Source organism: Adiantum capillus-veneris, chromosome 10, assembly GCF_014529385.1.
Source record: "Adiantum capillus-veneris isolate H3 chromosome 10, ASM1452938v2, whole genome shotgun sequence".
Lineage (NCBI taxonomy): Eukaryota > Viridiplantae > Streptophyta > Polypodiopsida > Polypodiales > Pteridaceae > Adiantum > Adiantum capillus-veneris.
The window spans coordinates 70085877-70111070 of NC_140940.1; the positions used below are offsets into that span (position 1 = coordinate 70085877).

The 25194-nt window shown below is 41.3% G+C and overlaps 1 protein-coding gene across 1 annotated transcript in view; it reads right to left on the reverse strand.

Moving 5' to 3' along the window:
• LOC147449029 (uncharacterized) overlaps positions 1-18183 on the reverse strand; it is a 120797-nt gene extending 102614 nt beyond the window's left edge. The window contains exon 1 of the mRNA XM_086522505.1: positions 17160-18183. Within this exon, the coding sequence (XP_086378631.1) occupies positions 17160-17755 (596 nt within the window). The 5' untranslated portion in view covers positions 17756-18183. The remainder of the gene's footprint in view (positions 1-17159) is intronic.
• Between the last annotated feature and the right edge of the window lie 7011 nt (positions 18184-25194).

Here is a 25194-nt window from a genome sequence, read left to right on the forward strand (position 1 = left end):
AATCATGAGCTTCTTCATTTAGAGACCTCTCAATATGCTTCAAACTCCATGCTTCAAGCTTTTTGAGCAATACTTTTACTTTGAAGCATAAATTTTTCAATGTAGGGTTCTTATTCATCCATACTCCCAACACTTGCTTCACAACCAACAAAGAATCTCCTTTAATTTGCAAACGTCTAATTCCCAATTGTAAGCAAATATGCAAACCACCTTCAAGAGCCATGTATTCTGCTTCATTGTTACTTTTGACATCGAGTTTCATGCCTTGCTTCCTCATAAGCTTCCCTTGTGCATCATAAATAACAATGGCTCGTGAAGCAGCATCATGACTTCTTCGATAAGAACCATCAAAGTACAACAGTGAATCATTAGGATGGCAAGAGTCTTGACTTCCTTCTTTTGTACCACCTCTTCTTAACCAAAACCGGAGTATCCTTATAATTGAGAAGATCTGCCAGGGTAGCCCGAGTACTTTCCTCCACCAAAAAGGTGAACTCAAACTCCTGAAGCTCTATAACCCATTTCATCACTGTTTTTTATATATTTGAATTATTGAACAGCTGCGAAAGTAATGAATAACTGGTGAGGAAGGTGAATGACTTTTGTAGCAAGTAGTGTTTGAATCGTCTGCAAGCATAAACCATACTGGTCATTACCAATTCAATTTCCAAAAAATCTCTTTCATGAGGTGTCTTTACTCTCCTAGCATAATGAACAGGCTTTATATACTAACATTCCTTCCCCCTTTGCAATAACATAGCCCCGATAGCATCATCTCCCACTAATGGGTTAACATAAAACTCCTTTTCCAAATTAGGAGCCTACATAATGGGTACTCAAAACCTCTTTAACTATGTCAAAAACCTAGTCATAGTCATGAGACCATTCCAAGGGATCCTTCTTGACTGTTTGTTGCAATGGATATAATAGCTGCGATGCCAAGGGTATGAAGCGAGACAGATATTTAACTTTCTTTATGAAAGTGGCCAACTGTCTGGTATCTTTTGGAGATGACAATAACAACAAAGCCTCCACTTTCTCTGGATCTGCTTCAATCCCATTTTCTGAAATAACATGGCCAGGAAGCTTCACCCGTGGCTGTGCCAAATGAAAATTTTTAGGGTTTAGCGCATTCATCATACCTTGCAAAAGTCATTTCAAGCTTTTGAACATGCTCTTTTCTTGAACTGTATACACAAAAATTGTCTATGAATCCTTTGACAAACGTTTCAAGGAACGGGGTAAGGATCTAGTCTACTTTTCTTTCAAAGGCTTCCAGCCCATTTGTCAACCCAAAAGGAAGGCAACAATAGCAGAAACAACCCCATGGCGTGATAAAAGTAGTATTTTTTTTGGTCTTCAGGAGCAAGGATAAGCTGAAAGTATCCTAAATACCCATCACATACACTGTATCTTTCAAAACCAGCCACTGCATCTAACAATTGATCAATAAAAGGTAAAGGGTAAGGATCTTTCTTGGTCACCGCATTTAGTGGCTTGTAATCAACACAAACTCTCCAACGCCCGTCTTTCTTTGGGTTGACTACTACAGGGCTCACCCATTCAGCATTATCCACTGGCACAATGAACCCTGCATCCAAAATCTTATCCACTTCTTCCTTTGAAGCATTCATCTGTTGCTTACCCATCCTTCTTAATTTCTGTCGTATTGGCTTTGCCCCTTTAACTAGCTCGATCTTCACCGGATCCCCAACAAAACCCCTTATTTCCTGATATAAGGTAATGAAAAGATTTGGAAACCTATCCAACATTGCTAAGTACTCCCTTCTTTCTTTTTTTGTCAAATCAATACTCAGCATATTTTGAATTAGCTCTTTCTTCACTGGCAATTCCTGTTTTGGTTGCATCAACTCTTCCAGTAGCTCTAAATGGCTTGAAGCATTTATATTCCCTGATAATTGCAGCACCTCAGTAACTTCTCTCTATTCCTCATGGAGCAACAATAATGACACCTTACTCTCATCACTGGAACTCAAAGTAGTGATACGTCCTAAGCCTTCAGAACTATCATCACTGGTAGTTTTGGACTCATCATTCTCAGTCACATCTTCAAGTGACATAGGCTATTTGGTAGTCATATCAAACACACTCTTTTCACTCTTCTTGTCATGCACACCGATTGTGCCCTTGCACCAGTCTTGCACCACACCAAAATATCTCAACCAATGTCATCCCAGAATGAGAGGAAAGGCTCCCAGACCATCTGGCATAACATGAAAGTTTACCATAACCTTCACGCTAAAGACTTCGACTTCCAGATTCTTGATCATTCCCAAACATTTCATTTTGGCATGGTTTGCTTGTCGAATCCAAAACCCAGAGCTTTCGCATGTAATGATACCCAGTCTCTGGACACATGACTGTGTGATCACACAAACTTGATCACCTCCATCAATGTAGGCTTCTCCCATGCCCACACCTTTGTGCCAAGCGTTCACCACAGGACAGATGTCGAGTAACTCTCCCACAGACAACACTCTGACTTGTCCATGCTTCAACTCTTTCTCTAGATTCACTAATGACTTTCATTGCCTTTTAAGTTTTGGCACCATATTCATCAACTGTCCAAATGTACAATCTACTTTCCTCCCAATCAGGTCTTCCTTTGTGACTATAAGCTGTTTGGCCTTTTCCCAATGGTAAATCCGCCAATTCAAATCGTCTACGAGGATTTCTCTTTCTCTTGGCTTTCACATCTTCACCCTCTTTCTCCTTCCCTTTCTTTCTGCTAGGCTTTGGTGCTGCATAGCCTTCCCTCTCTCTTTTGCCTACTAGCAGCACATCTGCTTCTTTCTTTTTGACTCACACAATACCCACATGACCATCAGAGGTTGAGGCTTGATTTTCCTGTCCTGTACCTTGATCTCCCTACATATCCAATGCATAATCATTAGCTCTATTGGGAACCTGCTGAGAAAGTGGAAACATATCCCCTCCCATCCTTGCTGCCTTTGAGAAATAAGTGCTAATATGACCAAGTTCACCACAATTATCACAAGTGGGGATGAAACTCCTCAGTGGCTCAAAACCGCCTTGTCCACGACCAGCATTTGCATTAGGTTGAGCTTCACATGCCTGAGCCATTCCTCTACCACATCCACGACCACCACCACCTCCACCACCAAGGACACTAAGTCGTAATTCCTGCATCATGGTCATCATGTCCTGCATATTTCGTTATAAGTGTTTGGTATTAGCAGCCCTTTGAACAGGCTGGCCTCCAGCTTCTGCCTACCTCTCCTCCTTTTGGCTATCATTATTTTGCTTAGGGACCGCTTTCCCGTATCCATTAAGCCTTTGAGCTTTCCATTCTTTCTCTCTGGCAATGGTGACTGCCTCCTCGAAGGTGACGGGTCTTTTTAGCTTAACTTTGAACTTCAGACTTTCTTTTAGTTTTGCCACAAAACGGTCTTTCTTTAACATGGATGGAGCGATCTCGTTTCCAAAAGCTCGGGCCCATTTATCCCATAAACGGGTGAACATTATGAAAAAATCATTAACACTTTGATTAGCCCTCTGGGTATACCCCAGAATTTCATGCCAAACTTCATCAGGTACTTCGATGGATTGGTATTGTGCGAGGAAAGCTTGCTTCACACGATTGTAGTCCAAAACCACCTTGGATTTTTTGCCTGCATCAACTCCTCAAAATTGTGTAACCAAACTTTTGCCTCGTCCTGTAAACTATATTGCAGCAACCGCAACAATGTAGCTTGGTCTAGTATATTATGCAACAAGCAATAGACTTCCAACTTTTCAATAAACGTCTATGAATTTTCATTAGGAAATCCACGAAACTGTGGAAACTCATCTTCCATGTTTAATTGCCACAAAAACACTTACATGTAATGTCGAAAACTCAAGGTATGTCGATGAATCGCTCTAGTACCTAATCCACCTCACATTGGGTAACCCGGCCCCCATTGCTTCGCTTCACAAAACCTCGCGACCCTCCAAAGGCTGCAATCCAATTATACAACCACCTCAAGTGTTGTCCACAATTTGCACATCCATAGGCGGTTGTCCATAAGGACCCACACCCCTTTCACATTCACTGCCTACAGAATAGACATATTTCACAAGAATTGGAGCATAGGAGCACTTGCTCCTCCGTGGGGGCACCAAAACAACATAAGCATGCAAACAAGAAGGAAAAGGAGAACCTCTATAGCCTTGCACACACCACACTATGCCTTGCACACACCACACTATCGGAAGGAAACACCATAAAGCTGTGAAAAACAGCTATGTCGAACACCTGTAAAGTCGGGCGGGAAACAGTCCTAACCCAAACCATGATTAAAATTGCTGAAAACCGAGACCAGAAAGATGAAGCACGTGTTGTGTAGACGTCCATAGAGTATCCATATGCTTGATTCCGACAGAGAGTTACAAGCTTTCGAAATTGGGATATCTCTCAAAAGCTCCAAAAAAGCTAGTCTTTATAAGCAAAAAAGGTGTGCAGAGAATTGTAGCTATTAAAAAGGGGGATTTTTTGGCTCTTATCCCAAGGAATTTTCTCTCCCCTCTTCGCTGACATGGTTCTCTCTTTGTTCACCTTTTAATCGGTCCATTTTGGGCTTAATTTGGGTAGAAAATGGCATGCCGGTCACTTTTTGACCAAGGAAAGTGTGGGAAGGAAGTGTCCATAGGACCAAAAAGAAACCCACGCGCATGTCCAGATGGTGGGGAACCCATGATGGGTGCCCTTTCCTCCCCCAAAGTCCATGAACGCTCATGGACTAGGGCAAGTGAGCTCCATTTTCTCTTTTGAGGGGGTACCCTCTCCCCCCCTTATACCCTCCAATTCCCACTTTCTCCCCACATGTGGGATTACTCCATTTCCACTTGGCACCATCCTCCCACCTCCCCACTTAAGCATCTAAATTTTCTGTTTGCTTCCCACTTCGAGCAATCTTGGCGGAGGCATGGCAAGTGACTCCGAGCATCGAATGCGACGATGTAAATCCCATCTCGGACCTTATCACTTCGGCTATTTCCAGAAACCCTTAGCCACACCGTTTCTAATAAAAATCTTTCAAATCAGCCCACTTGCTAAGTAAGGAATCGCCCATTACAAATACATGTAACTCATGATGTATGAGTTCGATTCACTGGCTATCAAGCACGACTAAAAACAATCATTGAAAACCACCTTTTAGAAGGTTAACCAACCCAAAACTCTTGCAAATGACTAAGCAAAACCAAGCCTTTATACATAAATTTTACAAGAGCACTCTAAAAACTCAAAGCGTTATGTACATTTATGGCTTTTTAGCATGGATTAGTGACTTTATCTTCATTCAAAAAATGCATGATTATATTATCGCTTAGTTCCTTGTCATTACTGCCTTCTAATTGAATTTTTAATCACTTGTTGATTTTCAATCACTATTAAGGGCTTAGCTGTGTGACAGACATGAGCTGACAAACATGAGTTGTATTTGCATGGAAATGTACTTATTTGGGTTGACATTATCTCTCATTGTTGCACCAAAACACTTTCTTCTTTTTCTATGCATGGTTTTGTGTTGAAATAGTTGCATTAGGGACTCATTTTAGTTGCAATAGGGTGACTATGATACCAATGTGTATGTCAAGTTTCACAAAAACACTAATTTCAATGCTCTTACAAATGGGGAAATTTTGGGCATGTGCTAATCCATATGTGTTAGCATTGCATCATTGAAGCACCCATTGGAAATGGAACATAATACATTTTGTGTGGATTTGGAGCGTATCTTCATGCTAGATGCTAGCCTGGGTCTTCTTGGATTCAACCTTGGCCATAAAAGAAATTCTCCATGTAGCATAAGCGCAGTAATAAAGTATATGTTGACAAAAAGTTCCAGGTACCATCATGACCATAGTTTTTCCCCGACCCATCCGATTGATGAACCATACTACCAAACACATCAGAGTCTAATTGACATAGTATTAGGCTTTTCAAAGTTCTCCAATGATTATAAAAACCACCATCTACTTTGAGACTTATTAATGATTTGCATTGCTATGCACTATGATAAATGATGTTGGATTGAGCTTTATTCTATGATGTTTCATTGAAATCTATGGTTTTCAATCTCATACATAGACTGTTTCTAGCATGCCATACAAAATCCGACATACGGAATCCTCAAAGGGTTTCATCCATACTTTTGCACCCGTCGGAGTCTTGATGTATGGAAAAACTGTGATCATGCACGACCATTAAAAATCCTTTGTAGATTTATTGAAATGAAAACGTGTCAAGAAAGAAAGCCATGCTATTGAAAACCTAATTTGAACCTTATTAACTTTCAAGCTAACAAAAAACTCCACGTACCATGACAACCATTGTAAATTAGTTTCTAGCTTTATCAAAATGAATACGTTTGAAGAATAAAAAGGGCGCTCTTAAGGTAATTTGAACTTTGTTAACTTTTATGAATCTCCTAATCTAAATCTACTTTTGAAAGGAAGAAATCATAAATTTCAAGTCTTCTCACTTGGATAATGAGAATTGTTGAATCTCAAACGTTTGTTGCACCATAGTAGATTCCAAATGGGATGATGATCTTAAACTATTCAAGTGTATCCATAACACAAGCAAGGATTAGGTAATAAAGGCTTCACTTAAAATCTTTCAAGTAGAAAATGATTTTATCCTTCAAAATTTGAGTAAACAGATGAGAGTCATCCAGAATAGCTAAGACGATAGGAACTACGTGCCCTAAGAAGCTAAGTAAAGTGGCAAAACAAAAGTGTGATGATTTGGATAGGCCTTTTACTTAATTTAATTCAAGATTCATTAGAACCAGTGAACGCTTCATAAAGACAAGGTCAGTTGTATAAATGTGAACAAAACCATCATTGCTTCAAGATATCTTTAATAAAGCTATCCAATCAATAGTGGTTGATCTTTTAAATATTCTACAAAATGGCAATTATGGAAAAAAACAATTAGAGCTGGTTATAGTGCACAATTAGGGACCTTAGCTCTACCTAATTACGTGCGTAATAAAGTTTTAATGATGTTGATTGTATCTCTATTACCTTCTTACCACTATTGAATGTGCATGCTCCAACAAAGCTCAAGATTGCAACAACAAGAGGGCTAAATTTGAGAAAGGGTTGATTCCATGGAGATTAGACAAGCATAAAATTTAAGAAATTTATCTTAGTTTAAAAAATTCTCTCTAGTTCAATGGATATGCCACAATTTGCATGTATTATTTTGACTTAATTAAAGTCAAGCTCAAATGAGCATTTCAAAAGAAAAAAATCAAGAAATTATCTTATGTCTTAACAACAATTCATAGAGCTGATGTCTTGTGCATGCTTCAACCCAAGTGAGCTTAATATATCCGTGATTTCAAGGTCGTGATCCATATTAAGTTGAAACTTGATAGTTCTTGACTTATCCAGAACTTTGAGGGACAAAGAGACTAGGCTGATGAAGCCTTACAATCTTGTTAACTATAGGATAAATGGAGATTTCTTACTATATGTGTCTATAAATATGCCAATCCTACAATGTCTATACACAACCTTTGGGATACTTAAAATCAAATTCCATGAAAAAAAAAATCATCCATGAGGCCTCTACTGTTGGCATGAAAAATATCGAACCTAGTGATTCAATAGACAAGGCTACCTGAACATCGATGCCATGCCGTTGGTACAAGTTTTGGCGACAACTATCTTTCTCTCTAGGATCCCTTCATGTTCATCCAAACTCTCCACGGTTACCTCTTCCCATACTCTCCTTCTCTAGGCTCTTGCGTTACACCATTCTACCTTTCCATAAGCGGTAAACTTTCACTTGTATGTGTGTATATGTGTGAGTGCACTGGTAGCATGCATTTTGTTGTTGTTTGCAATTGCTTAATTATTTCTACCACTCTAAATTGACCTCTATAAATCCATTAAAACCTCAATCAAGGGTATTTGTATTTTGATCATCTTATTATTTTAGTAATCAAGAGACATAAATGCAAACTATTCACCAAGTTTTACACTCAAATCATCTCTTCATGAAGATCCAACCTATGAAAATCCATGCAAACCTCAATCAAGGAGCTCACTATATTGGTTTTATTATTTTTGTTTGTCACTCCGTACTTGAACTATAGTTCTCATGGTTTCTTGACAACAATGTGAAACTCTCACTCTTTAGCTTATCTAAGAGCCCTTGATGTTCTAAATTGTCATTATTATCTATGGTGATGATTATTATTATAAAAGAGAAAGAGTTTGCTCGATTAAAAACGATGAGAACCCCTCTTTGGTCTCTCTTTCATGACAAGGGAATCCAGAGTTTAAAGAGATTGGTAATCATATTTTCCAGGTCAAGAACGAAGGCTACCTCATGGTGGCAGAAAACCTTTGGTTCAACCCATGGTAACATCTGAGAGCATCAAACTAGAGTTTCTCAAACTCGACTTTTGCAAAGAAATAAGCAACCACTTGGAATCATATTCAATGTTGTGGTTAGTAACTTTGTTGATCACCTGGACAACATGAATACAACGTATGAAGACTCACACTATATGGAAATAATATTTCCGACTAAAGCTAGGAACTCTAAGGTCTCTTTAAAAATGTCATAGTATGGCTTGATTTTGCAAGAAGAAAACGATATCTTAAGCCTTGTCAATAGGTTGAGCTCTATCTACACCCTTGTATGTGTGTTTGGGGGCTCGTGACGGGGGGGGGGGGGGGTTTTGTTAAATCTTTTATTAAAAAAACCTATAGCATGCATGTGCATTCAAGAGGTATTTATAAAAGCTCTCTACACACTCACTTCGCCATGAATAAAACTACCCTTTATTTTTTACCAACCTATACCCTTTTTCAATTTTCCATTTTTGAACCCCTCATGTACATGCAATTCTATAACTTCTTGAAACTAGAAAAATTCCTCCAAGAGGTAATCTCTCGTTACACACATTTCACTGGGAATATAATGACCCCTTCTTCTTCTCCAACCTATAAAATGTTTCTATTTTTCCATTTTTTAACCACTCTTCTACATGTAATTATGTAACTCATTAGACATTCTGAGCTCGATCCCTTGGTTTTCTACTCCTGTTGAACTCACATGTTACACTTAAGTTTTTTCAGGTGGAGCCCTTGGGTTTGCAACCAATCAACCTACTTGGAGTGCATTCTTAAAGAAAATGAAAAGGTGTTGGTGCTACTCAATATTCTACAAATATTAAACTTATGATTTAGAAAATGATGTATTGTTAATGTTTGTTTGTTGTAAGGTCCCTTGTTATTTTTGCTCGTCTTTCATTATTGCAGTCATGGCAGGTCTATTTTTGTGGATAGGCAAGTTGTTGTTGTTGGCCGGTCCATGTGAAATACCTAATTTAGTGGTTTTGGACTTGCTGAACTGTTTTGTTTAAGATCATAATTCTAAGTGTGATAATGAGTCCCTTGTTATTTTTGTTCGTCTTTCATTATTGCAGTCATGGAAGGTCTATTGTTGTGGATAGGCAAGTTGTTGTTGTTGGCCGGTTCATGTGAAATACCTAACTTAGTGGTCTTGGACTTGCTGAACTGTTTCGTTTAAGATCATAATTCTAAGTGGGATAAGGATTTATCTTCGATTGAATTTTTTATATCACCACTACCCATGCATATACAAGAAATTATTTCTTCAAACTTACTTTGGTAGTAAGAAGGCTCCATCTATCTTGTGCATCAAGGGTAAGATCTTTAATGCAATCACTTTGTATAGAATTTCGCTATGTCATTCACTGAGATGGGAAAAAGCCTAAACAGAGACATAACAAGACAACTTAAAAGCATGTCAAGGATTTGTTGTCATAAAAGTGATGGCATGGCATGTCCACTGAAGAAGACCGGTTCTAGCATCAAAGAAGTGACGATGTGATACATTGTGTGGAAACCTTCAAATAACGGTGGAGTTTCAGAGACCCAAAAATTATGATGGATTTTTAGGGATGTTCACATGGCACCACGGAAAAATTCTTTTCAACACTAGCTTTTGTATCTGATGCTTTTTAGGGTCTAGGGCCTTTAAAAAAGTTCCTTGGGAAGATCTCGCATGTGTAAATTGCAGAGCGACTCTTCTCGCCCGACAATTTTACTTTTGTCAAAAGGAATATAAAATAAATACCGAAAGACATGGAAGGGTTTTAGGGCCATTGTATTTGGGAGTGAAACCCGACACTTTGTGTCTATCATGTGGAGTTTCTCTCTCTCCCTATTTAATTGTGTTCAAAGTGCTAAAGTCTATTATATTTCTAATATTTTAATTGACACATGGTGCCCCTCTACAATTACCTTGCTATAAGAGTATCAATTTCTCACAAGTTTGTGACATGGCAAGTCCAACTGGAAGGATTGATCGAGAAACTTGAAGATGTGACACTGGAGCCTAAAAAGGTTACAATTTTTAAACTCTAACCTGACCAGCTTATGAGCGTTGGGCCCTAATGCCAAAACTTAGCTCTGAATCTATTACCGACTTGGCACCTATATGAAAAACCTGTTAGGATTTGGATCGTGCTAGCTACGGTGGATGAAAGAGAAACATGGTGCAAGTGTGTGAGTGTGTGTAAGCAATCTTATCACTCAAATGAATTAGGTTCCAAGATAGGATTAGCTTGGACTCATAAACACAATCTTGAGTATTGACTTAGCTTAGCACAAGCTCACCATAGACAAGCATGTAGTGCAAAATGAGTTGTTGTTTATTGATTGAGGAAATGAGCTTTAAGTAGCTCTACAGCCTTGCTCCACAGTATGTGGGATAAATCCACTCTCCTCTCCTTGACCCACAACTTAGGACAAAGCTCACACTTTACAGCCTTGCTCCACAGTATGTGGGATAAATCCACTCTCCTCTCCTTGACTCACACCTTAGGACAAAGCTCACACTTTACAATCCGCCCCTTGAGGTTTGGACTAAGACAAGATACTAAAGATGCATGATCCACACAGGCTAACAAAATCCACATAGGATGGTGATATCCACACAGGAAAATAAAGTCCACAAAGGATGGTGATATCCACACAGGATGGTAAAATCCACACAAGAAAAATCCACAAAGGATGGTGATGTCCACACAGGATGATAAGCTGGTATCCACACAGGAAAAAGTCCTCCCCTACAAGTAGAGAGTCTGCATCTTCAAAATGGGTCTTCCCAAACGCTGCCTTCGTCTTCGTCCTTTTTGTCTTCTACTATGTGAGCTGATCCTTTGTCAGGTCTCTTGTCTTCATTGCTTCTGCTGTTCCTTCTGCTGCTGCTGCTGCGTTCTCTGCTACTACCTCCACTTGAGTAGCATCGAGAAGGAGAGTGTCCTTTCCTACCACATTTGTTGCAAGGTTTGTTTGTGTAGCAATCTTTCGCTACGTGTCCCATTCTTCCACATTCATAACACTTTCTTCCATTTGTTGATGTTGATGTTGAATATCTTCCCCTTGAAGATGTTGCGATGAAAACTCCTCCTGATGGGATAAGTGAACCTCTTTGCTTTCTTTCTTCTGCTTGGACTGAGTTGATGACATCTTGCAATGGTGGTGCTAGTTCTTTTTCTTCAAGAATTGTGACTAAGTGGTCATAAGAAGGTGGAAGTGCACTTAAAAGTATGGCCACTTTGTCATCTTCTGGTACTTCAACTTGGATGTAAGTGAGCTGCGTGACAATGCTCTTAATCCTGTTCACTAGGCTAGCAATGTCCTCCCCTTGAAGCATAGTAACTTTGTAAAACTGTCTTTTAAGACTAACTTTGCTTCTCTTGGCTCTAGCTCCAAAATTACTTTCTAGGACATGCCAAGCTCCATGTGCATGCTTACATTCATCTATGAAATGCACATAGTTATCATGCAAAGAAGTGATGATAATTCCCAATGCTTGTTCGTCTTTGGCCAAATTTTGTGCACTTGCTATGAGTGTAGATGCCCTAAGTGTGCACTCCATCGGGTTCTGCTTGTTGCTCGAGGGCAGTGCTAATGACAGACCACAAACATTTTTTCATAAGGTAGCCTCTTAATTTCGTTTGCCAAGTGTGAAATCCCTCCCCATTGAATATCTCTATTCCCTTGTCCCCCATTTGTGCCAATAGAGGGGTCTTAGCTTAGGAGACTCTCCTAGCCAGTGTCTGCCTCTTTACAGGAGCACAATCGATGATAGAAAATTTATTTGCAAAAGTTTTGTGCTTGGTTGCAAGATTTGAAATTTTAATATCTTCTTAATGAGATGTGCAGTACCTCTTCACTCGAGGTGAAGTCACCCTTCACATACCCCTTTGAGTTCTTCTTTGATGCCTGGGATGAGCCTTTGAAGATTCGATAGTTGGCTTGGAGTGCAAAGCTTTGCAAAATTTGTTGTTGTTTCCACCTCAGACTCGACAATAGAAATGCTTGCTTAATTAGAAGCACCGTTTTTGTAAGATTCTGGAGCCAAGAGGTGGGAATACCTTGAGCTTGGGAGCTTATGTAGGCTTGGTCAGCACCGTGGGAGCAGGGGCTTAAGAAAGCCCTCGGAAATGCCTTGGAGCGGTGCGGGAAGCAGGGCTCAACAAGAGCTTTAAGGGAAAAGGGCCAAGCTTGAAGGCCTGTGAGGCCGCGCCATGGGAATGGGGGGCCCAACAGGGGCGGACCCGAAAGCGGTCTTAAAAGGGGTTGAGCGCCTCCGTTGGGGTCCGCAAACGAACAGTGTTGAAGGCGCCTGCGGCTGCCGATCAGGCAAGCAAGGAGGGAAGGGGGGGGGGGGGGGGGGGGGGGGGGGAGGGGGCGCCGGTCGAACGACAGTTTCCCTGCGACGACGGTCGGCCGGTGGCTAGACCCGAAAAGAGATTTAAAAGGGGCCTAGCGCCATTTTGAAGTCCGCCTGGGCGCCCAAGTGTGTGGCCCCCTTTGCCTTTAAAAAAGTCAAAGGCCCCCTTAAAAAAAAGGGTATTTCTGCCACAATTTTGGCAGGTTTGAGACTTGTTTTTCCACAAAGGGTGGTGAGCATTGAATGCTCTCTTAGGCACACACACACACACCTAAGCACACTTCCCTGCTGCTGCTGCAGAACATAGGGAAATGGTAGCATAAACTCTCAAAAAAGGTTCAAAATTAATTAAGCGATTATTTTCACATGAGATGTCCAATTTGACCATGGGAGAATGCATTGCAAAGCTCATGACACTGGCTATCATGATGCTCATAGTGACAAAGCAAGGTAGTGGAGTACTTGGGAGTAATGGAACACAGAAATGGTAGGAAAAATATTGAGAGAAACACCTAATGGTTAAGCATAATACTAATTAACCTCAAGATTAGACAGGAGAGTAGTGGCCCAAGGGAATCAAACCCAAGAACGTGCTCACACTGACTAATTGATGCTAATTAGTCACAAGGTATGCAATGGGAAGAGAAGAAGAGAAATACCAAGGATCCTAATGATGATTAGGAGATGCCAATCAAACTAACACACAAAATTACAACAATCCTAGCTAGCACACCGTAGCTCTGATACCAAATGTTAGGATTTGGATCGTGCTAGCTATGGTGGATGAAAGAGAAACATGGTGCAAGTGTGTGAGTGTGTGTAAGCAAGCCTATCACTCAAGTGAATTAGGTTCCAAGATAGGATTAGCTTGGACTCATAAACACAATCTTGAGTATTGACTTAGCTTAGCACAAGCTCACCATAGACAAGCATGTAGTGCAAAATGAGTTGTTGTTTATTGATTCAAGAAATGAGCTTTAAGTAGCTCTACAGCCTTGCTCCACAGTATGTGGGATAAATCCACTCTCCTCGCCTTGACTCACACCTTAGGACGAAGCTCACACTGTACAAAACCCAGTGTAAGGACAAGGGTTTGATGATGGTGGCTAGTTCTAGGGCGATGCCACTTGTTGAGCATGCATGCAAAGAGAATTCTCCTACAATGTTGGGGCAAGGTTCTTGCCACATGCCAATCATGCATTAACAAGGGGCTCTGTAAGAGAAAATGGCTGGAACTTGGTAGGTTAGTAGAATGGTTGTCACCCCCATGTCCTTACGCCCAAACTTTTTGTTGCTATGCCAACATAGTAGAACTTTATAGTAGTGTTGTATAACAAGGCAGATCTGCACACACTTTTTAGTGTTAATGCTTTTGGAAATCAAAGCTTTTAAGATGAAAAGTTTTTGGGACTCTAATGTTGGCCATCCCTTGTACAACTTAAAAGAGTCCTTAGGTCCACTCTTTGAAGAGCATTCGGATGCAGAGTCTTAAAGAGAGATGGAACCTCGGGATGTTGTACCCTTGTGAAGTAATAATAAAGAGATATCAGAAAGGGATGTCAGTACTTGGGGCCATTGCATCTAGGGATGTAAATCCAGTATTCTGTGTCAACTCTCCTTTTCTCTTGATACTTGGATGACTACGGTCAAAGGTTTTGGAAATACCTTTTTCTCAGTGTCCTTGCTTGGAAGGATCACTTTGAAGGACCAGATTGAGCGGTTATTTTGTTTCACACTACCAAAAGAGATTGGACGGTATCACTTGAGGAAAAAGTCAAAATTTATCTATAGGCTTATAGGACATGTTAGGCAAGGTTTTGGTGTGCATGTCTTTGATTGACCTATCTTACAAACAAGCCAATGTCTAACACAATGTGACAAGACTCCTTCAAGGAATATGAGAACCAAGGGAGCCAGCTGATAATTCAAAATAGAGTTCCAAAGAAGCAAGGTAATCAATTGATAATTCATCAAAGAGTTCCACAGAAGAAAGGAAATCAATTGATAATTCATCAAATAATTTTGAAGATTCATATGGAGCTGCCATTGAATAGCTACCAATAGGTCATAGAGCACACAAAAAGAATAGAAAGGTAATCTAGGTCCATCAATAATTTGGTCAAGGTTACCTTTTGGCTCTCGATGCAAAGTGGATGGGGGAGGAGAACTTTGCAAATTCTCTTCAATTTTGAGCTCTACCTTCAGGCTTTTGGATTATTAGCGATGTATATGCCAAAAATTATCAGTGATCAAATCAACATGCTAAATCTAGTGTAGTTTGGATTGCACAAGAGAGCATCCACTCCACTCTTTTGTTATAGATTACCTAGCTTGAATGAAGTCACTAATTTCTTCGTGATATTTATTTTAGGCATATCGATAGATTGACATTTTTTTGTAGGAAGACTTTATGAAAATATGTACATTGAATAAGAAATATCCTAGATTGAACTCATTACATGTATTTTTTCATGTGTGTATTGTTAAGTGTAATACAAAGGAAGATGAAATGTTCACAGCATTTTGCCGAGCTCATGAATCAATGGATGAACTTAGTGATAAAGTTATAGCATCTCAAGTGAATAGCCCAATGCAATCCCAGTATGAACTCATTACATGTATTTTTTCATGTGTGTATTGTTAAGTGTAATACAAAGGAAGATGAAATGTTCACAGCATTTTGCCGAGCTCATGAATCAATGGATGAACTTAGTGATAAAGTTATAGCATCTCAAGTGAATAGCCCAATGAAATCCCAGTATTTCTTTTGGCTTTAGATATTTATTTTACTTATTTTTCAAAGTCTTTGGTGGGTGAGGGGAGTATATACACATACAAGCACACCTAACCACCATTGTATAATCATCAATTCATTGCTTACTTTGTTGGTTCAACAACATCTCTTTCTCTCTCTCTCGTGCATTCTCTCCCTTGGCTCTATGCTTTCCCATTGTCGACTTTGACACAATATCTGAGTGTGAGGCTCATTGACCTTGGGAGGAGATCGCCTCACGAAAAAGAGAAAAGAAGCTCGTTGAAGGGAGGAGCTTTGAGCTCATGGAGCAACAGGGTGTTGGCGAAGTGCATCTCAAAACGCTAGCATTTTCAGAGTGTCTTGGCGGCAACTCGTAGCGTTCATAAGCTCCCCTCCATGCATTTCAAGACGAGGTGGTCGCGAGAACCTTGGCAACGGCAAGGGGACACCAAGAATCATTTTTGGAGCGCATCAACTAGCAATGCCTTCCCTCTACTTGCAGAAAAGCCATTGGTTAAACCCTTGGTTTTTGGAGCCTTCAAATGTTAACAGTGGCCATGATGTCAAATTTATGCTTTGGTGGTTTTTGTTGCAACTAGCTTCAGCCAGGGAGAGGCTTGTGAGCGGCAAAGAGAGGCATAAAGTATTCCCGAGAAATGATTTGAACCCAGATATTAGAGTTCAAGTTATTAGTATTTGAACCAGTGGGTCAAAGTTCAAGACACATGCATCTGGCGAGGAACCACCGACACATATAAAACACTATGGTTGTCATGCAAATAATCCATTGTTGCTAGCCAGATTATGGACAGGATGTGTTTCGAAAGTTTATTATCTAGGAATGTTTGGACATGATGTGCTCACACTTCACAAACGGGATTCTTGGACTCAATATGGTCATTTTTTTGTGAGGCAACTAGTGCTGAAGATGGCATTCTTTTAGGGTCAAGAGTTGGTCGTTGCAGAACCAAGGTGTACGCAATAGTCGAACGCTATTGAGATGTCCATGGTAGCTTTTTTATCACTTGGTCTCCCTACATATGCCCATTATGAGCTTGTGTTAAATTTATAGCATCTCTAGTGAATAGCCCAATGTGATCCCAATATTATTTGTGGCCTTAGGTATTAATTTTACTTATTTGTCAAAGTCTTGGGTAGGCCGAGTGTTCGGGAAAAGTGTGCCTCAGCTTAGCCTTGGGTTGGTTGTAAAATCAAAATAACGGTTGAGAGGAAGGGTAAGAAGGAGAAAATTCCGCTTAAAATACATGAAAATTAGTTTAATTTTGCAAAAATATTGGCTAGTATTGTAAAATTTTCCGGTTCAAAATTGTCTTGGAGGGATTTTTGTATGTTTGTGAAAATGAATTTTCACGAGCACTGGGTAGGGCAATTGGCTTAGTCATCTAAGCACACTTAGCACCCATTGTATATTCATCAATTAATCAATTCATTGCCTAGGGTAGGTTTATAATGCCGCGTTTGTTCGCCTGGATTCGGTTACATTTAATATGCAAAGTTTTGAATCTCTAGGGTATTTTCTTCAAATGTGGTTCATGTCACGAATTGAGAAGGTAATGATGTCAGGTAATGAGATCAGCGAGAGAGAGAGAGAGAGAGAGAGAGAGAGAGAGAGAGAAGGTGGCTTACTTGGGACTTGCAAACTCGAAGAGCTTGCCAGTGGCGGAGAAGATGATGAGCGCGAGTTGAGCGTCGCAAAGCACAGAGAGCTCGTAGGCCTTCTTCAGTAATCCATTGCGTCTCTTGGAAAACGTCACCTGCCGGCTGGTCGTGTTCTCGATGCACCGAATCTGTATTTTACCGCGTGCACCACTGCTCATGTTATTCTGCGTATTGCCAGCCGGTCCTCCCTTTACAGCTCCCTGTCCAGCTGAGCTCCTCATTTTCTGACGGCTATCCATGTCCAAGGCCTGCGCACAGATACTGTTGACGCCACCGCCTACCGCAACATTCATCGTGTGCGCTCGAACGGCCGCTTCCATTCTCATCCCACCGCCTGCACAGGGAGCCAGCTCTACTGTAAATCCGGTCATCCCTGGCCCTTGCCGAGTCTCGTCATCGCTATCGTCATAACCATCCTCATCCTCGTCTTCATCATTGTTGTTGCTGTGATCCACGCATGGCAGTCCCTGCAGCACGCTCCCCATGCAGCTGGCAGCCGGACCATCCTTAGTCATGATAGCCTTGGTACTCACTCCCACCACTGCTGCCGCCCAGTGCCGCATCGCTGCTCCCGGTTTTCAGTGCCACCTTGATATTTATAAGCTGCTCCTGTCCTGCTGTCTGTCACGCAGTATTATTGAAACTGTCAGTGTACTTCGTTTGATTTGAGAAAAGTGAACATTAATTTCAAAAGAAATAGCGAGGCTTTGGTAAACGCAAGGGCAACCCTAAATTTCTCAGACGGTCAGACCCTAATTTACAAAGGGATATCGTAGAGCGAGGAGACGGTACGCAGAGACGATCCCAGGGGAAGAGAGAGAGAGAGAGAGTTACTCAGGTCATAGACCAAGCTCTCAAGCAGCCCCAGAATGTAGAACAATATTGCGCCTTGTCACTGTGTGTCTGCATATGAGAGAGAGAGAGAGAGAGAGAGATTCTTCTGTTTCCTACGACATGTGTGTCCTACACAGAGAAACCGAGGAGGGATTTTAGCTCTAGTCGCTACTTTGTGTGGGTGTGTGTGTGTGAGAGAGAGAGAGCTAGAGAGAGAGAGAGAGAGAGAGAGAGAGAGAGAGAGAGAGAGAGGCCCTCTGATCGCCTCTGTTGTGTGTGACAGAGAGATATAGTAGGGCGCCTGTGTGTGTGTGTGTGTGAGAAAGAGAGAGAGAGAGAGAGAGAGAGAGAGAGCTCAGCTTGCCTGCAGAGTTGCCAAAGCCTGTTTCGAGGTGGGTTTTGAACTTTTGGCACCTGCCGCGAGGGAGGGAAAGGAAGACCCCAATGGAAAAGCTTGCATTATTTGCTCATTTGAGAGTTGGAAATTTGTAAAAAAGCATGAGGCCACGTGAACGCCCTCCCTCCCAACGACCGCACGTCAGCAACTTCCCGTCCATCAAAATAAGTACCTGGTTTGTGAATGCGCGCCCACGTGGCACGCTCTCATTGGATTCTTCTCACCCGTTCGGCTTGGTACACCTTTGGCATGGGTCCTTTTATTATGCTTGGTACCTTCAGGTAAATTTGTTGGCCATCCACAAAAAAAAAAAACCCGCCATGGTGATGAAAATAAGGAAGTAGAGGAGCCACTTTAGAGACACTTAGTTAAAAAATAATAGTTTGGGGGGATTTTCCAAAAATGATCATTTTTTAAATATGAAAATTGTGTTTGACCCCTCATAAAAAGACGAATTAAATAATATCAAGAATGATATTTTTTAAAACTTCAATTCAATGCTCTATTTTAGTAATTCCAATCTTTGAGGCTTCTTGAGGCATTAGAGAGAAGCAAGGCCAATAATGGTGCACTTTCTTTGCAAATCACAAAGTGACTTTCCAAATTTTTGCCTTTAAATTAGGGGTGGGTCTGTTTCCCTAATGGAGCATGTCTCATAACTGGCTCCTCTACCTTAGGACAATGGTAGCTCACTTTTGTACCTCGCCCTTCTTGTGTATTATTACCTCAAGGCTCAGTCCATTATTGTTACTTGTGTTTGCAAACAGCGATCGTCCTTTTCGGTTTTGTCCGAGAACGTTGAACCATTGCTCTTTTTTCTAATAGCTTGGGAAACCTACACATTGAAAAAATTAGACGTAAATTTTCTATGCGTATAGGTTTTTACACTAAAATTCTTAAAATTTTGTAGGTTTCTTCGCTCTCAAGTTCGAAATTCATAGGTAGATTTCAAATTTCGTAGGTGAGATTACACCAAACCTAGGTGTTTTTAGCACTTCACCAGATTTCTTTTTGGGACATGTCATTTAGAGATAGAGTGGCTAGGCAAAAGACTTGGTCGAGCCCATTATGGTTATTGGCATTCATATTATTTTTTCTTTTGCCAATGAACCTTGGTGCTTATTATTGTATAATTATTACTCACAATAGCCACTCTACTTAATTTTCAAGCCTCGTTAATTGCCTTGGCTTACGTGTTCACCCTCATATATGTGGATGAGCCTATGTTTGACCTCTAAAAATAGAAGGTTCAAAACTTTGACTTACAACACTCTCTACATATACCCCATAAAACATCTCGCTTCTCACCTTCTCATTGATTGATCATAATGGTTACTATTGACCTCTTGACATAGAATCTATATTGTTATAAAAGGGAGAGAGATTTCGCCCTCCCTACCATGTGGCACTCTCTCTTGTATCTGGCTAATGTGCAATGGTAGCCTAGCCACACACACACACACACACACACACACACACACACACACACACACACACACGAGGCACCTCTAGACTTGTGACCAAAACACATCCAAGAAGGTTTAGCTTTTGACTTAGAAAAATCTATATAGGCCCTGCACTAGAGCAAGCTTTTTACCTTGTGATGAAAAAACCCACAAAGCCTCTTCCTCACAAATCGCTTGGCCTTCATACCTTCTCATTCAGTGATCCAAATGGTTACTCTGAGTTTTCATTAGTTCTAGGTGGTGACTAAACTATGTTAGGAAGTTCTCTTTAGGGAACTAGGTGTTACCTTTCTCATGTTGCACCCACTAAGGGGTTTCGAAGTCCCTCTAGTGGCACATCTAGAGGTGTATGTGGAGACCTATTACCTTCTTTTTCTATTAGCTTGGTCTCCCTACAGATTGTTCCTAGTGCTCGTCTCCTCATTGGCTCCCTTGCCAAGCACTATTCGTCTCTCATAGTCACACGGCAAAGGGAGGTTACGTTTTAATTGTAATTTATTGCATTGGCTCTCGTTATACTTCATGTATATACAAGAAGAGTCTATGCCACAAAACAAGAAATAGATGAGAACAATGGTAGGTTTGTACCCCCTTCATTTGATTGTTAAATTATGTGGTCTTGCCTAGAAGAGCCCATCGTCCAACATTATTCACGTGCATTGAAAAGGTATTGAAAAGAGAATTGTGGACCCTTGTGGGAATTTTCTCTCTTGCTTGCATAATGTCTTTTGCCACTTTTGGACAACTGACATCACTCCTCGTAGGCTATTATTGCCTATTAGAAAACAGTACAAACGTTTCCAAGGATATATACACTTCCTCTACAACTAAGCTACTAACTACTAAATGTTACTGCAAAAATCTAGCTCGCATCTAATAGGATGTGTGTGTGTGTGTGTATACAGAGAGACACACACACTGTTAGAAAATAAGATGTAGCTAAATAGATATTTGAGTAGATTACTTAATGGAGAGATAGATTTCACACACAAAAGATTATAGGGTAGAGAGAGAGAGAGAGAGAGAGAGAGAGTACACACGATATATGTGGTTCACCCAATGTGGGATACGTCCACGGGAAAGCAGCCACTCAATGGCTTTAGTACTTCAAAACAAGAAGTAGTTTACAAAGGGATTATACCCTTAATGGATCTCCCGCCTTGCTTCACTCTCACCACCTCACACTCACTTTGTTGCATCAACTTCACACTATGAAATGTGTGTAGAAATGGCCTCCTTTTAAAGGCCAGAAGGGATGCCCTCTCTCATGAGAGGCAGCCATGTGTAGCCGCCCTTGTGTACATAAGTCCCAATCGGACCCTCCAATCTGCCCATGTGTGGCCGCCCTTGAGAAGACAAGTCCGCTTTTGAATTCGTCCACCGGCCATTGAATTCAGCCACCGGCCATCCGCCATTGACTTTCGACCACCGGTCAACCGACGGTTGTTTTCCGATCACTTTCTAGCCACCGTCCGGCCATAATATTCCGACGAAAATGAATATTCCAGCGAGGGAAAAAAAAAGTCTCGGGGGCTTCCGTCCCCGAGGCCCCTAAAGTTGCCCCTGATTTTTGGCCGTGAAAATTTTGGTTTCCAGCGAGTGATTTTCCTTCACACACGATGGCTTCTCCTCATAATGGGGGCCTTACAAATGTGCGCTTTTACCACAGAAAATTACAAGGGTAAATTAGGCTCCATACTTAACACACACATTGTTGGGATAGTTTGCGGTGCAGCTAGCGTGACCTCTAACTCTGGGAGTTCATAGCAAAATCAAGTGAATTGCAGATGATTTGAAGAAAAAGAGACACTCAAAACAAGCACAACTCCAGCCATGACAGCCTTGATCTAAAAAAGAATCAATATTCACTCAAAAGTCATGTATACGCGATAATTTGGTGGTATGGACTTTTACACCGGCAGAAACAATGCTCATTTGCCTAGTTAAAAAATCTAATCTTTCACTTCAATTCTTGGTCGTGACCATTTCATGGAGGCTTAAACACTTAATCAAATGTGCCCAATTTATTACTTTGGCCCGGTAAGTCTAACACATGTGGTACTGTCTATTTGCGGTGCCTGATACATAGCAATGCGCAAACCGCCCTAGAAGTGGTCAAAAGTAAAATGTGGATATGTAGCAATCGATTTTGGGTATCCTGGATCAAGCATTAAAAATTTGGTGAATTTTGGAGTCCGTTTGGGATTTTTCCAGTTTAAAATGCACGTGGGGGGGGTCAAAAATGGGCCAAAAAAGGTAAAAAATGATGTGAAGCAGTACTTTTGAAGTGCAATATCAACACTTTCACCTCTTTGTGTGTGGGAGGAAGCAGGGATTCTAGAGGTGGTCCTATGAAGTCCCGTCTTGTTTGCGTCTTGTTTTCGAGTGTGTGTAGGAGTAAATGAGAGTTTCTTCTCTTTAATTTTGCACTTGCGAGAGTCTATATGGGTTTTTTGAGGTCTCCATGGACGTGTGTGTGCAAGGAATTGAGGAAAGATGGCGTGGCTTTGTGCAAGACTATGTGACCCTGTATCGGTGCCATTAGGGTTGAAGGAGGGTTGAAGCTACTCTAAAGAGTCTAAGAGAGTGGAGTTTGATAAAGCTTTTGCAATGGTTTGAGAGAGGCCTTTTGTGTCTGGATTTTTTTATTCTTTTGTTGGTCTTTCTTGTATCTTTTTGTCACCAGTCGAGTGTGATTTCAAGAGTTGATCAAGTTAACTCACCTTGTAGTGTCTACGAGCAGGCAAGGGCTTGTAGGTGAAGGTGTTTGGAGTTTGAATAGGGATTGTGGGAAGGATTTTCATTGATCTCTCAAGTGGTTATGTGTAACTTAAAAAACAGCTGCATATGGCTTTGGCAATCATCGTAATCTTCAAATAATCAATTCAATATCTAATTACAATGTAATTGGTAGCCAAGGGGGCTGTTAGTAGCACCAACACTTGGATTAATTGCTAAAGAGGAGTTTAAGATCCCTTTACAGATTAATCGGGCCGTTAACGACATTGGGGTTTAATAAGACCCTTACTTAATCTTCAGATTGATGACGATGAAGGAAATTTTTGCCTCTCACTTTACCTGCTTCAACTGCCCCTTAGATTCTGCAAATCTAATTTTTCTCCAATTGTCGTGCTTTGATTTCCCTCCCTTTAATGACGCCTTGCAAGCCTCGATCTTTATCCCTTCCTCCGCAAGCTTTGTAATCCCTCGAACTTCACACTCTTACCCTCCTTAAGAGAGAGAGAGTATTGACTTCCTGCTTGCTTATGTCTGAAAACAAGAGAGAGAGCTCTCCTCCCTTGCTTGTCTGAGAAAGAGAAAGAGAACTGCTTCTTTCCCTTGCTCATGCACCGCGAGTTGAGTCCTTCCTCTCCTCCTCAATCTCTACGTTCATGCCCTTTCACATCTCTTGCACATTTTTTCTCAAAAGATCTCCTCTTTTTGCTTCGATGGCATCCTCGTCTTCTTCTTCAAACTCGGCACCTTCTTGAGCTCTGCTAGCCTCTTCCCTTTTTACCTTCTCCTCCTTGTTCCTCCATTCATGCTCACTTGTTTAATCTTCCTTTGCCTGGCTTTGCTTACTCATGAGGGAGCGAATTACCTCTTGCTTATGCACGAGAGAGAGTCGAAGAGAGAGAGTCGAAGAGAGAGAGAGAGAGAGAGAGAGAGAGAGAGAGACTTTAGCACCCTGCTTAGATCCGAGAATGAGAGAGGGAGTGGCTTTCTTCCAATAGCCTATGTCCAAGAGCAAGAGAGCGAGTGGCTTCTTCTAATAGGCTCTCCGACTCCTTGCTCCCCTTGTCTCCTTGCTTAAGCACAAGAGCAAGAAAGATTGGCCCCTTCCTTTTCATGACCGAGGATGAGAGAGAGAGCCTTGCTTGCTCCTTCTTCGAGTCCTTCCTTTACTGTGTTTCTCGTGTATATCTTCCTCCCTTCCTTTGCTATCCCTTACTCTATGCAATTTCCCTTTTTCCCCTAACCCTTACTCGCCATGCCCTATTTTTAGGCTCCTCCCCTTTTCGTTGTCACGCCGCCCTGACAATGCGCAAGAAGCCCCCCTGGTAATGTGGCAGCTCGGATGATGAGTTGCATAAAAACGAGCTCCGCTTGAGCCAAATAGTGGCACTAGGGCCTGCTCATCAACGTTTGCTTCTACTCCAAAGTCATTCAAGCATCATGGAGCCAGCTGTAAGCGCAAACAATCATGTGCTCCCTCTTGCCCGCTGCCGTCTTGCCATGCTTTTATTTTTCTTCTCCCTTTTTCACATTAAAGTGCCTTCCTCTTTATTCAATGGGCGGCCACCCTTTTAAGGTCATGGTCGGGTGGCCTCTAACCCCTTGGCTTTGGGCAGGCGGCCCTTAAAAGGAACCCCGTTTGGCATACATATCAACTAAATCATTTCCAAACACAACATCTTTCTCCAATAGCCCCTGTCAAACAATCTCATCAGGAATTCTCTCACTGTCCTGTAAATCCCGCAATCATTGCATTCCAAGAGATGACATTCCAAACACAGAGCTCATCAAGAACTTTCTGTGCTTTCGACTCGGCCAAGGCATAGATCATTTTTGTAACCCTTGATTTGACAATATCATTGTGAATATTAATTTAGCTGCCCATATCAGCATCTCATATAATGTCACATGCCTTTAAGATGCAGGTATAGGTGATTCCATTCGTCGGAAGGCATTCCCTTCGCATTCGGTTAGAACTTTACTGAGCTTCTTTGCCACGACCTTATCAACATCAGGTAGCCCTTAAATGACAATATTGTCTCGAATTTCATTTCTCATATCAATGTCTTGAATAATGCCAAAAGTTCATCCAGCTCAGAAGTGCCAACAATTGACACCGTCCTCAAGCCGTATTATCTCATCAACCCAGACTCTGTTTGAGGAGCCGTAAACTCCTGTAGACTTCTTAAGCCGCATAGAATGCATACAAATCCTGCTGAGCCTACAAAATTCCCAAATGGCACATCGATTGAGACGATCGACCAGGCACGAAATTGGCCCCCGAGGAGACTTAAAATAGTAATAACTTGGCAACCAGAACTCTGATCATTGCTGATTTGAAAAGACCAACGCGCTCCACAAAGTGAGAAATTTAGCCCCATGCATTCACTTCATTTCTATCCCCTCAGCTGCTGCTGTAGCTGCCCAATCTGGTATGGATCTGCATGAACTCAAACTTCTAGCTGCTGACATAACTTTCTCACCATAGCTTCAATTGACGAGCCATAAAGACAGGCCAGTAGAGAACTTCAAGCACTTCAATTCAAGACCATAATCTCCCATCCGTAAT